Source organism: Microcaecilia unicolor, chromosome 13 (genome assembly GCF_901765095.1).
Source record: "Microcaecilia unicolor chromosome 13, aMicUni1.1, whole genome shotgun sequence".
NCBI lineage: Eukaryota > Metazoa > Chordata > Amphibia > Gymnophiona > Siphonopidae > Microcaecilia > Microcaecilia unicolor.
In genome coordinates this window covers 60274113-60288919 of record NC_044043.1, presented here as the reverse complement: position 1 = coordinate 60288919, position 14807 = coordinate 60274113, and the positions used below count along the sequence as shown (strand labels likewise).

General features: G+C 45.4%; 1 protein-coding gene and 1 long non-coding RNA gene across 2 annotated transcripts in view; one reads left to right on the top strand and one right to left on the bottom strand.

Moving 5' to 3' along the window:
• Positions 1–14807, top strand: part of SLC13A2 (solute carrier family 13 member 2) — a 62285-nt gene that overhangs the window by 29710 nt on the left and 17768 nt on the right. The window contains exons 2-4 of the mRNA XM_030222564.1: positions 1345–1473; positions 4813–4949; positions 13246–13405. Coding sequence (XP_030078424.1) covers positions 1345–1473; positions 4813–4949; positions 13246–13405 — 426 coding nt within the window. The remainder of the gene's footprint in view (positions 1–1344; positions 1474–4812; positions 4950–13245; positions 13406–14807) is intronic.
• The window catches only part of LOC115482625, a 55072-nt gene that overhangs the window by 35183 nt on the left and 5082 nt on the right, over positions 1–14807 (bottom strand). The gene's annotated exons all lie outside the window — the stretch shown is intronic.

Sequence of the window (14807 nt, the reverse complement as noted above, 5' to 3'; positions counted from 1 at the left end):
CCAAGGCATAAACAACCATTTTTTCATTAGTTTAGTTCAGGATCTACATCAGCAACTCTTGTTCTAAGATACAGCAGAATGATGTGTCCTGACCTGGACATCTCAATTCAGCTTTGTACATCTTTTCTAAAAAGCCACTCCCTCTGTGCACATTTCAGCTTGTTCAGCTAATTAACTCTCAAAATTAGGTGTGTAAAATGTAAGTTGTGAGTTTTGTATATGATCTTCTGCACATGTCCAGAGGAAAAGCAACTCAGAGGGGCATATTACAGAGTAACACAATAGCATCTAGTAACATAATAACATAGTATACTCCAGTGGCGTAGCCAAGGGTGGGCTTGGGTGGGCCCAGGCCCACCCACTTTGGGTTCAGGCCCACCCAGTAGCAACACATCTATAATGTGGCTGGCAGGGATTCCCAAGCCCCACCAGCCGAAAACTCCCAACAAGTGTCCCTCCTGCATACCTTGTAAGTAGCAGATCTTCGCCTGACATACATACTGCTTGCACCAGCCTCACAGCCTTCCCTCTGATGTATTTCTGCCTAGGCGGAAACAGGAAGCTGCATCAGAGGGAAGGGTGTGGGGCCAACATGAGCAGTGTGTATTAGCTGCTGCTCGCTGCTGGTGAAAATCTGCTATTTAAAAGGTACACGGGAGAGGGAGGATGTTTGAGAGACCATATGGCATGCAGGCGAGAGAAAGAGAGACCAAATCACCTGTGGGATGGGGCGAGGTTCGTCTGCCCACCCATCTTGGACCCAGGCCCACCCAAAATTTGGTGTCTGGCTACACCCCTGGTATACTCAGGTCCATACAATATTTCACAGTACACACATGAATAGTTTTATTCAGGGACTGAGTGTGTGAAACAGCATTTTACATGCATAAGTAGGCTCTATGAAAATTCTCTGGAAATATACTGTATTCAAAATAGGTGTGTGGGAAAGTAGGATCTGCGTCATCCCCCTAATTCTATAAAAGTTGCTAAAAATTGCGTACTCAAATTTACTCATTTACACTAATTCTAAGCAGCACATACAATCCACACAATTACCCCTGCCTCAGAGCAGATGTAAACATGTGCACCTTCTTTCTCTGGGGTAATTCTATACAGGCACAGAGGTGCATATATTGCTTTTATAAAATAAACACACTCTATGCATTTATGTGCCTGTCCTGCCTGTTGAAAAATCACTTCATACTGTAAACAACACCTGAGGAAAAGTAAAAAGTAGAAAAGTCATTTTGGATCTTCAGACATATTTTACAAGCTTTCTGATAACAGAGTCCCAAACCTCTCATTCACTTTTTGCTCTTTGTCTGCCTGTGCTTCTGTCCCCAGGAAGCGAGCTGTGGCTTTGTCATCGTTCTGATGGCTCTCTTCTGGTGCACCGAGGCTCTGCCATTGGCTGTCACAGCATTGTTTCCTGTCCTGCTGTTCCCTATGATGGGGATTATGGATTCCACATTGGTGAGATATCTTCAGTCTCTCAGTATACAGCTGCTCCAACCCCATGACCTTGAATGTAGCCCCCATGATACTATCCCCTGATCCTAAATAGGTCACTCAAAGTTAGGCAGATGTGTGCACAAATTAATTATTGATGTTAATTAGCACTAATTTGGATTAGTATGTGCATTTTCCTGCACACTATTCAATAGCACTGCACACCTAAATTGCCTTGCTTCAACCCAAAGGGGGCGTGGCCATGGGCAGGTCAGGGGCATTCCCAACATTTAGGTGCAGTGTTAGAGAACACCAGGGTTATATGCCCAACTTCCTCACCAGGATTTACACCAGGCAGTGGCATAGGAAGGGGGGGGGGGGCGGGAGGGGGGGTCCGCCCCGGGTGCACGCGCTCGGGGGGTGCCGGCCCCCCTGGTTCCCTGCTCTCTCTGCCCCGGAACAGGTTACTTCCTGTTCCGGGGCAGAGAGAGCAGGGAACCAGCGGGGCCGACGCAGCTCCGAGTGACGTGCAGTCGGGGCGGATCAGCCCTCCCACAGGTAAGAATGCGGTCCGGGGGGGTTGCGCTCCGGGGGGGTCGCGCCGTGCTGCAACCGGGGGGGGGGGGTGCGCAGTGGTGACCCGCCCCAGGTGCCATTAGCCCTCGCTACGGCACTGACACCAGGTTTCAGCAGGTGTAATCTTTGGGCATGGGAATCCGCTCTGAGCGCTATTCTGTAACGGATGCTCAGCCCAGAGCGACCTTCATGGAATAGCACTTAGCCCTGAATTTTCCCGGTACATATATTTTAGCACCATTTACTGAATCTAGCCCTAGTAGTGTCAGGCAAGAAATTGCCACTTAATTTATCCTAGAGAAACTATGAGGCTCATTTTCAAGAGAGAAAAGTATCCAAAAAGACACTTGGACGTTTTTGTGCCATAATGGAACAAACCAAAAACATCCAGGGCTATAAGTTGGACTTTTTGGTCTATCCTGTTTTATTAATCAATAAGCCACAAAAAAGTGCCCTAAATGACCACTGGAAGGAATCAGAGATGACCTCCCCTTTCTCCCCCAGTGGTTACTTACCAGCCTCTATGCCAGGGTCCATTAGATCAGCATGCAGGTCCCTGGAGTAGTCTAGTGATGGGTGCAGTGCCTGTACCTCTCCCTACCTGTTACAATTGTGGTGGAAACTGTGCACCCTCCAAGACTCACCAGAAGCCCACTGTACCCACACTTCCTGAAAGAATTCACTTAACACAAGTCTATCTGTACTTCAGGAAGCAGGTGAAAGCAGTGGCGTTCCTGGGGGGGGCGGTGGGTGCGGTCCACCCTGGGTGCACACCGCTGGGGGGGGGGGGTGCCACGCGCCTGTCGGCTCCGCTCATTCCGTGCTCCCTCTGCCCCGGAACAGGTTACTTTCTGTTCCGGGGCAGAGGGAGCATGGAATGAGCGAAGCCGACAGGCGTGCGGCACCCCCACAGCAGGTAAAAACGCACCTGGGGGGGGGTGTCCTTTCACAGGGGGGGTGCTGCACCCGGGTAGGGGGGCACATCGCCGATCCGCCCTGGGTGTCAGCTTGGCTTTTCACCCAGGCATTTAACGGAAGAAGTAACTAAACTTGCTAGTCACATATACACAAGGAATGACACCAGCTGCACATATACTATAGCAATATATGTTTATCCACTCCTATCCTAGCTAAGATAATGTTCAAGCATCTTTCTGACATCATTTGCAATTTTCTTTAAAATTAGTCCCTTATTTTCTTACTCCTGTTACTCTATCTTATCTATCTATAAGTTCCTTCTTTGCTTACACCCTATGCTGTCTATTAAAATGTTGTATTGTGTATTCTGTTGACATTTTAATGTATCAAACTATGCCATGCTTTGTATAGTTGTTTGAATATTTTTACTGCTGTAATTGTCTATTGCTAATGTATGAGTCATTTTTGCTGTCCACTGCCTTGAATGAATTCCTTCAAAAAGGCAGTAAATAAATCCTAATAAATAATATAGGTGCCCCCTTCACCCATAAGGACTATTGTAGTGGAGTACATCTGGGGTTTTGGGGGGGCTCAGCAGACAATATAAGGGAGCAACAGAGAGATGTGTACCATGGAGAATTTATTTGAGGTCCACTGCAGTGCCCCCTAGGATGCTCCATTGCTCTTCTGAGATGTCTGTTTGGCCAGCATAGGCGCCGACTCCGTGGGTGCTGTGGGTGCTCAAGCACCCCCAATATTTGACCCACCGGAAGTCTCGGAACAGAAGTTCCCAGCCAGCCTGATCTGTGCTGCCCGCTCTCTTCTCCCAGTCCTCCGCCTGCCCCTCGCCTTCCTGCATGCCGCTCAGAATTTAAAAGTCATCTTCTTACCTCGGGGTCCGGCAGCAGCAGTGAAAGGCGAGCAGGCTCGGCGCTTCAACCTGCCTTCCCTTTTCTCTCAGCTCTGCCTCTGGTCCCGTCCTCATTTCCTGTTTCCGCAAGGGCAGGAGCAGAGGCAGAGCTGAGAGAGAAGGAAAGGCAGGCTGAAGCGCCGAGCCTGCTCGCCTTTCACTGCTGCCGCCGGACCCCGAGGTAAGATGATGACTTTTAAATTCTGGACGGCACGCAGGAAGGCAAGGGGCAGGCAGAGGACTGGGAGAAGAGGGCGGGCAGCACAGGTCGGGCTGGCACTCGGAGGAGAGAGAGAGAGGGAGGGAGGCGGGGGCCTGGAACTCGGAGGAGAGGGAGGCCTGGAACTCGGAGGAGAGGGAGGCCTGGAACTTGGAGGGAAGGAGAGGGGGGCCTGGAACTCAGAGGGAAGGAGAGGGGGCCTGGAACTTGGAGGAGAGGGGGAGGTAGGGGGGATGGGGGCCTGGAACTTGGAGTAGGGGGAGGGAGGGAGGAAGAGGGCCTGGAACTCGGAGGAGAGGGAGGGGGACCAGGCTGGAACTCGGAGGAGAGGGGGGCCTGGAACTTGGAGGGAGGGGAACAGAGGAGGAGGGAGGGGGAGGAGGGAGGGAGGGGGAATGCACTACCTGTAAAAAAAAAAAAAATTCAGCACCCCCAATCATTTTGAAAAGTTGGCTGCTATGGTAGCCAGTCTACTAAGAATGATGGCTCCTCCGACATCCCAATGGCTTGATTTTGTGCTTTTTCAATTGGGACATTTTTTGTTTTCAAAAACAGACCAAAAAGATAACTGCACATTCTTTGGTAGTGTAATGTGACTCACACATGGAAAAGGAATCCCTCAATCTGTTGTAGTGTCAGACAGAGAAAAGGACTCTCTCAATCTGTGGTAGTGTCACACAGGGAGAGAGCTCCATGTTAACTGTAGTTTTTATGACTCTTGTTTTCTCCTCCTCTCCAGGTGTGCATGCAGTATTTGAAAGATACCAACATGCTTTTCATTGGGGGGCTCCTGGTGGCCATTGCTGTGGAGCACTGGAATTTACACAAGCGCATTGCTCTACGTGTTCTGCTGATTGTTGGCGTCAAACCAGCCCTGTGAGTTACACAGAGAGACTGCAGGTGTCAGGCTGCATTAACAGGGCGTCAGGAATCATATATGTTTCTGTTTATTAGTAAACTTACCACATCATTCTTCAGCAACCAACAGAGCAGTTTACAAAACTCATAAGCAAAAGAAAACAAAAAACAAACTAAAATTCTATAAACAGGAGAGAAAAAGAGGCAAGAAAACCAGAAAAGAAAACACTGCTGTCATGCCTTGTCCGCCAACCCTGCCGCCACTATCCATCAGTCCAGTTATTTTAAATAAACAATCACAAAGCCTCAAACACCAGTGAATAATAATATGTCTTCAAACCTATTTTAAACATCCTAATGTTTTAGCTCTAAGATATGTGGAAGAGAGTTCCGTAATACAAAACAAACATAAGCTAGAAGGAGGTTGGACAAATAATTAGGAGTCTTCTAATAGAAGGCCAAATGCACCAACATCTAAATCTTAAACTTTACGTGGAAAGAGATTGGTAGCCAATGGTACACCTTGAACAAGGGTGTACCATGAGCCAGTAATCAATTTTATAGCCGTATTTTGAACCACCTGACATTATAAAGAGCATTACAATAATCTAATCCATTAATCAGGAGGGCAAAACGCCAACGTAAACAGTGCCAACTCCTGCAAAATGGGCCTAATAACTTTAAGAAAGGAGCCTCTAGTGATTGGCCAGGTGATTGGATTTTAGGTTTATATACCCCTACGCCATTTTAGCCAAGGGGAGTCCCGCAGAAAACTAGCAGGACCACTTTAAACCATTTAATTGATATAAGTTGTTCAACGGGGTCCACTCTCTAACATGTTATATGTATACTGTGACCCTAGGGCAGATGTAGCAGTCAAGGGCACGACTCCTGAGGAAGCGAGTAGAGAAACGGAGGCTCTCTGTTGAGCGTTCCCGACAGACGACTCCACAGCCCAGATAAGTGCACAGTGAAGACATTATAAAGTACGTAAGGCGCAAAAACAGAACATAGCAAATACAAAGAAGTAAAAGATACGGAGGTTTTTTTAGACTAATGACGATCCTGCACCTGTTCCTAATTAAAGCAGACAAGCAATCTGCAAAGGAGAGGTAGCAGCTTATGAGAACACGTAGTAGGGCGAAGCGCAGAGAATCTGAAGCCTTTTCCTCCGATAAAGAAAGAGAAAAGTATAAGAAGAGAGTATAACTAGCTTTGATTTGAAAAGATATGAACGATTTCCTAATAACTTTAAGCAACTAAAAACAGGACCAAGAAATGGACCAAATGGCCTTGAAAAAAAAAATGACTATCAAAAATAAATCTTAAGATTTTGAGTGAAGTAACCAATAGAATGGAATGATCAAGTAACGTGGGTGAGCACGTCGGTCCTCAAAGCCTACCCATAACGCTGATGACTTCAGAGAATCGAACTTTAAGCAACGGGTTTCCAGACAAGAAGAAGCAGCTGACAAACACTCATGGGCTGATGCAAAAAGGCTCGCGGTACAGCCTCGTGCAGATGTCTGAGTGAGTGGCTTCTACCGCGGGTGTAATGCTGTACCAGGAAAAAGCTGATGGCATGCAAATTTTATGCACAGAAAACCTGTGGCTAATGGGAAAGGGAACATGCCAAGCACTTATGCACAAATAGTTTGCAGTAAGCGTATGTCTAAACAAAATTGAGAGTGTCAGCACACATTGGTGCCTGTTCTGTGCTTAAATATGAGCCTAGCAAAAATTGCTCACATATAAAATTTTAGGTCAGAAGAACAGGTGTTGATGTGGTTTCACTTTATGTTCAGACGTGTGTATGTCTGTTACCTCCTATCTGTCTTTGAATCTGGTTGCAAAAAGAGACAAAACTGGCAATTAAATCTCAGAAACTGGCATGAAGTCCTCTCTGCGAGCCCTTCTAGGCTGCCCCGGACCCGTTGTTAACTGCACATGAAAAGCCCCTGTTTACCTCTCTGCATTGCACTGGAATACTCAGTGGCCTCATTAGCATTCATTTTAACGCGATATGTGACCATGTATTCCGCGCAACTTACCACCCGCACACAATCCCTCTATGTATTGCTCGGCACATGCAACCCACGTTCAACCCATGGTAACCACATGGTTAGACCCACGTAGCTTTCTGCATTGGTCTCACATTGACCGAAGAGAAATCAGGCTGAGCCCAATCCATAAAGAAAACTAACTGAATCTCATCTGCAAAAAAAATGCTGCTAATGCCCTTTTTTCACTCAGTCGAGGAAGTGAGGAGACATATTTAATGTAAATTAAAAAGAATAGGAGAGAGGATTAAGCACTGCAGAACTCCACACAGCAAAGGATAACACCCTGAAACTGATACCACCCTGCTCCCATATAAACCACACCTGTTTGTTGCATCCTTACCAGAGGAAGCAGAGAGGCTGCAGGGTGCCAGACTGCATTCACAGGATATCAGTAATCAGGCACCTGGCTCTTGCTTATTGACAGAGGACAATTTTCAAACCACCATTGTTGTAAAGGATGTGGGTGGTTTTAAACACATGTGTTTTGCACACATTTTCAAAGCAAAACTCTCTCTTATTTTCTTTGAAAATTAAAAAAGGCAGGGCACACGCTAAAAGTATCTGCATACCTTATACCTGCTCTATGAAGATATAACGAAGGGGTTATAAGCAATGCTCCTGCATTTAAAAAAGGAAGGGAGGCATGCCTTTCTCATTCCCTTTCTAGATGTTACTGTCAAAGTAATGCTTTGATGTTTCTCTTATATATACTATCTGCTAACACATTTGCTTATTTCCGATCTGACAAAGAAGGGCAACCTTCGAAAGCTAATCAAGAAATGTATTAAGTTATGTCCAATAAAAAAGGTATCATCTTATTTTCTTTTCCATGTTTTATTTTGTTTGATTTCTATAGATTCTACATGGAATGTTGCTATTCCACTAGCAACATTCCATGTAGAAGTCGGCCCTTGCAGATCACCAATGTGGCCGCGCAGGCTTCTGCTTCTGTGAGTCTGACGTCCTGCACATACGTGCAGGACGTCAGACTCACAGAAACAGAAGCCTGCGCAGCCTTGTACATGGAATGTTGCTAGTGGAATAGCAACATTCCATGTAGAATCTCCAATAGTAGCAACATTCCATGTAGAATCTCCAATGGTATCTATTTTACTGTCATAGTAATGCTTGAATGTTTTCACTTATATACACTGTCAGCTAGCACATTTGCTTATTTCCGATCTGACAAAGGAGGGCGACCTTCGAAAGCTAATCAAGAAATGTATTAAGTTATGTCCAATAAAAAAGGTATCATCTTATTTTCTTTTCCATGTTTTATTTTGTTTGATTTCTATTGATAGATGATACCACTAATTCCTCTAGGGAAAAAAAAACTGCTCTAATATAATCAAGTTAGGCAAGCCGAGCTGCCTCACAAAAAGATGTTTTGTATAAGTATAAAGACTGTAAACTTATGTAGTTTATTGATTTAGACTTATGGATCACATCATCCACATATGCTCACATATGTCCGCCACCATAAGCTAACACATCTAAACAATAAATTCTATCCATTTAAGTAACAGCTGCGCCTTCTGTCTTGTTTTGCTTGGGTTTCTGCCTTTTTATGATAGATTCCAATAACTTTATTGGCACAACAATTGGTCATGTTTTGCCAAAATAATACATCAAGGGGATAAAGATATTTAAAAAAAATACATCAAGGGGATAATTTTAAAAAGGATATTTGGCATGTAAAGGCATTTTAAAAGAAGAAAACCACAGAGGCCTGGTGACAATTGCAGTAGTCAATGAACAGTATTTAAACAGGATCCTTCAAAGATGTAATTTCTCTATTAAAAAACTGACATGGCCACGTTTCGCCCTCAGACAAGGTTATAATTTTCTTTTGTTGATAGACTGACTTGTGCTATAATGCTGTGCGAGAGACATTAGGAAAGCAGTTTGATGCTGCTGTTTTGTTGTGGTACTGGAATAGCATTGTGTTTGACACTGGGATTTGGTGTATCTTTGTATCCCTGAGGCATAAAATTATCACAGGGGTTATGAACGTAAAAATATGTGTGGTGATAAGACGGTGCATTCTTTTATGCAACCTGCATGTAGGAACATTCAGGGGTGGAGCTGTAATTTATACCTGTTGTAAACATTACATCTGCTCCTGAGCTTCTGCCGCTTTGCCCCTCATATTTTATAAAAACACATAGGTGCCTATGGTGCTTAATTTTGAAGAATATGGATGTCCAAAAATGCCAAAATGGACATCCATGTGCTGCATCCGACGTAGCCATATGTCCAAATAGCAAGAGGGAGTGTTTGGGGAGTGTTTTGGGCGGGACTAGAGAGGGCCCCAAATCAGGACGTCCAACAGAGATTATCAAAGGGAAGGAAACATCCAAGTCTGAAAAGAAGGATGTCCTTGGTTAGACCTGTTTCAGTCATGCCTAGAGAACAAAATGTTGCTCTGATTGAGCAGCTGGACACTGGAGGGATTAAGGCATGACACCGCCATAATTCCCCAGTGGTTACTGTCCCCTTCACTCTCCCCTGAAAGTGAAACTGGAAGGAAATGTCAGACTGTGTGACAGCTTCAAGTATTATGGGAATTCTGAATAGAGCCCTCCAGAAACAGAAGCATATCTAGTATACCTAAATATATAAGCCACCTACAAACATGAAGGCTATTGAAGTGGAGTACTTTCAGGTACAGGTGGTTTTTTTTTCTGTTCCTAGAGGGCTCACAAAAAACAAAACAAAACAGTAAAGTGGGATTTTAACCTGAGTCCCTTGGGTCACAGTCCACTGCACTAACCACTAGGCTGCCCCTCTGCTCTGCATGGATGTCTTTGCAGCCATTTTCTAACAATGTTGCCATACAGACATCCATGTCCCTTGTTTTCCTCCATTTATAAGTACACTGGCTCCCACTAAAAGAACGCATCACGTTCAAAGTATGTACTCTAGTTCACAAAATCATCCATGGTGATGCCCCGGCCTACATGTCAGACCTAATAGACCTACCCCGCCCAGAAACGCAAATAAATCTTCTCGCACATTCCTTAATCTTCACTTTCCCAACTGTAAAGGTCTAAGATACAAATTAATGCACGCATCTACCTTTTCCTATATGAGCACGCAATTCTGGAATGCATTACCACGCAACCTAAAAGCGATTTATGAACTGACCAGCTTCCGCAAATTACTGAAAACCCATCTCTTTGACAAGATATACCACAAAAATCAACACACGTAATTATTCTCCACTTGTATCCAGTAATGTCTTATAATGTATTCTGTTACACCACTATCATGTATACCATTACCATGTAACCCAATATCCTTCCGTAACATTAAATGCATATTCACTTCTTATTTCCACTATCCATGATGAATTGTAAGCCACATTGAGCCTGCAAAGAGGTGGGAAAACGTGGGATACAAATGCAATAAATAAATAAATAAAATGATTTGAATGTTCCAGTTTATAAAATAGCTGTTCATGTTAAATGTCTCCAACACAAGAACTTTCCATTTCACGTATTTTTGAACAGGAAATCTTCACGTATTTCCGGTTTGAAAATACCTGTGAGATGGAGGTCCATTTGGGATGTTCTGAAATGGACTTCTCTGTTCAGTTATGGACATCTTTTTCGAAAATGCCCCTCCATGTGTCTTTATCATATAGGTTAGATGTAGATACCTACCTAACCTCCACACGTTGGCAACTTGCTATAAAATTACCCACTAAGTGATTAAAAGTAAAAGTAAAAAAATAACAGCAGTAAAATTAAATTGCAGGATACAGAAAGTCCCATAAGAATAATTCTCATATTTCAGTGATGACACTTAAAGCTTTCTGCATAATCTGCTGCCATCTTTCTCAGTACCTTAGAGCTGTTTTTGTTCTGGGCACCTGACTGCTTAACAGTAAGTAAATAAGGAGCCCCTCAGTCTGAGCTCATAATTTTTTTTTCTGATCTAAGCCTACACCAAAGGTTTTGGCAGAATCCCATCTTCCTTTATTCCGCTGAGGTCTAACTTTGAACATAGTGAGGATGGACAGCAATGAGCGGAAGTCTCCCTAATAATTTAGAATTGTGTATAACTGTTAGCTTGTCAGATATGGTACAACCTTCTTCCTCATCCACCTCTCCTCAGTCCCTACTGATCCTTAGCATTATGTCCTTCCATTTCTACAGCCTCTGGTTAAAGGAGGCAGGAAACATACCGTACCTGAATTTTAAGTGACCTGTCTTTTCATCTCCACAACCTGATCCTATGCTCCTGTTTCAGGAGTGGGACAGCATGCTACCTCCAGGATCTTCCATACCTCTCCTTCTATCTGTACAGCCTGATCCTGGGCCCCTGTTATAGGAGTGCGACAGTGTGCTATCTCCAGGATCTTACACACCTCTCCTTCTATCTCTCCAGCCTGATCCTGAGCCCCTGTTACTGGAGTGGGGCACCATGCTATCTCCAGGATCTTACACACCTCTCTTTCTGTCTCTACAACCTGATCCTGGGCTCCTTGTACAGAAGCTGGACAGCATGCTATCTCCAGAATCTCACATGCCTCTCTTTCTATCTCTACAGCCTGATCCTGGGCCCCTGTTACAGGAGCTGGCAGCCTGCTACTTCCAGAATGTTACACACCTCTCCTTCTATCTCTCCAGCCTGATCCTGAGCCCCTGTTACTGGAGTGGGGCACCATGCTACCTCCAGGATCTTCCATACCTCTCCTTCTATCTGTACAGCCTGATCCTGGGCCCCTGTTATAGGAGTGCGACAGTGTGCTATCTCCAGGATCTTACACACCTCTCTTTCTGTCTCTACAACCTGATCCTGGGCTCCTTGTACAGAAGCTGGACAGCATGCTATCTCCAGAATCTCACATGCCTCTCTTTCTATCTCTACAGCCTGATCCTGGGCCCCTGTTACAGGAGCTGGCAGCCTGCTACTTCCAGGATGTTACACACCTCTCCTTCTATCTCTCCAGCCTGATCCTGAGCCCCTGTTACTGGAGTGGGGCACCATGCTACCTCCAGGATCTTCCATACCTCTCCTTCTATCTGTACAGCCTGATCCTGGGCCCCTGTTATAGGAGTGCGACAGTGTGCTATCTCCAGGATCTTACACACCTCTCCTTCTATCTCTCCAGCCTGATCCTGAGCCCCTGTTACTGGAGTGGGGCACCATGCTACCTCCAGGATCTTCCATACCTCTCCTTCTATCTGTACAGCCTGATCCTGGGCCCCTGTTATAGGAGTGCGACAGTGTGCTATCTCCAGGATCTTACACACCTCTCTTTCTGTCTCTACAACCTGATCCTGGGCTCCTTGTACAGAAGCTGGACAGCATGCTATCTCCAGAATCTCACATGCCTCTCTTTCTATCTCTACAGCCTGATCCTGGGCCCCTGTTACAGGAGCTGGCAGCCTGCTACTTCCAGAATGTTACACACCTCTCCTTCTATCTCTCCAGCCTGATCCTGAGCCCCTGTTACTGGAGTGGGGCACCATGCTACCTCCAGGATCTTCCATACCTCTCCTTCTATCTGTACAGCCTGATCCTGGGCCCCTGTTATAGGAGTGCGACAGTGTGCTATCTCCAGGATCTTACACACCTCTCCTTCTATCTCTCCAGCCTGATCCTGAGCCCCTGTTACTGGAGTGGGGCACCATGCTACCTCCAGGATCTTCCATACCTCTCCTTCTATCTGTACAGCCTGATCCTGGGCCCCTGTTATAGGAGTGCGACAGTGTGCTATCTCCAGGATCTTACACACCTCTCTTTCTGTCTCTACAACCTGATCCTGGGCTCCTTGTACAGAAGCTGGACAGCATGCTATCTCCAGAATCTCACATGCCTCTCTTTCTATCTCTACAGCCTGATCCTGGGCCCCTGTTACAGGAGCTGGCAGCCTGCTACTTCCAGGATGTTACACACCTCTCCTTCTATCTCTCCAGCCTGATCCTGAGCCCCTGTTACTGGAGTGGGGCACCATGCTACCTCCAGGGTCTTATATACCTTTCCTTCTATCTCTACAGTCTGATCCCAAGCTCCTGACACAGGAGAGGGACATCATACTACCTCCAGGATGTTACACCCCTCTCCTTCTATCTCTACAGCCTGATCCTGAGCCCCTGTTATAGGAGTGGGGTAGCATGCTAGTTCCAGGAACTTACATGCTTCTCCTTCTGTCTCTACAGCCTGATCCTGGGCCCTTGTTGCAGGAGAGGGACAGCATGCTGCCTCCAGGATCTCACATGTCTCTCCTTCTATCTCCACAGCCTGATTCTGGGGTTCATGCTGGTCACTGCCTTCCTCTCTATGTGGATCAGTAACACAGCTACCACAGCCATGATGGTGCCCATAGCACAGGCGGTCTTGGATCAGCTCCAGAGCTCCGAACAGTCAATGGATGAATATGAAGATACCGAAGAGAAGGAGGTATATATGATATATTAGGGAAGCATCAATGCTACATGGCTTATATAAAGGGAAATCATGTTTCACTATTTTGCTGAATTTTTTGATGATCACCAATTACATGGATAACGAACATTCCATTTGCTATATAAATACTTGGCATTTCGGATATCTAAGACATCTGTTGATACTAAGCAAAAGTAATTGTTGGCCTGTGATTGAAAAACAGGGACACAAGGTACCACTAAGAGGTTAATAAGACAAAACTGAAATTTGTGCCGAAAATAACATTGGTTAATATATAAATAAATGATGTAAATGACTTTGATGACCTAAACTAGTCTTGTCCAAGTTCAGTTCGAAGGCTATAAACAGGCCAGGTTTTCAGGACACCCCTAATGAATATCTTTGAGAGAGATTTGCACACCAGTGGCGTTCCTAGGGGGGTGCGGTCCGCCCCAGGTACACGACGCTGGGGGAGGTGCCATGCGCCTGTCGGCGCCGCTCATTCCGTTCTCCCTCTGCCCCGGAACAGGTTACTTCTTGTTCCGGGGCAGAGGGAGCAGGCGTGCGGCACCCCCCCCCCCCCCAGCAGGTAAAAATGCACCTGGGAGGGTGTCATTTCGCCGGGGGGGGGGAGGTGTTGTTTCACCGGGGGGTGGGGCGCATCGGCGATCTGCCCTGGGTGTCAGCCGCCCTAGGAACGCCACTGTTGCACACCCGCTATCTCTACTGTATTCAACTTTCTCAGGCATATTGATTAGGGATATCCTGAAAACTTGGCCTGTTTGTGGCCCTCAAGGATTGAACTTGGACAAGCCTGACCTAAACTAAAATAATTTATAATAAAAGTTACAAATATTAGGAAATTAATTGAAAGAGGAAAAAGAGAGTGGCGTAGTTTTCTAAAGGGGTGACTTACAACATACAGTAAATCAAAAGATTAGCATTTTAAAGGTTTAAGGAAATCACATTAAGAAAAAGAAGGAAAGACAGATAACTAACGCTGGGAGTAAAATGTATTTATTTTTATTTATTTGGATTTTGCTCACACCTTTTTCAGTAGTAGCTCAAGGTGAGTTACATTCAGGTACTCTGGATATATTTCTCTGTCCCAGGAGGGCTCACAATCTAAGTTTGTACCTGAGGCAATGGAGGGTTAAGTGACTTGCCCAAGATCACAAGTAGCAGCAGTGGGATTTGAACAGGCCATGCTCTAACCACTAGGCCACTCCTCCACTCCACTCCACAAAATGTCTTTAGTATGTCAATAAAAGCAGGAAGCATGAGGGTAGAGTTTCTTAAGATTGGCCATTGTAAGACCAGTGTAAATGGCATTTCAGTAATCATAACGGGAACCTAAGAATGCATAGAAAAGGATATGCAAAGCCTTATCATCGAAGTAATTTCATACTGAGCTGAG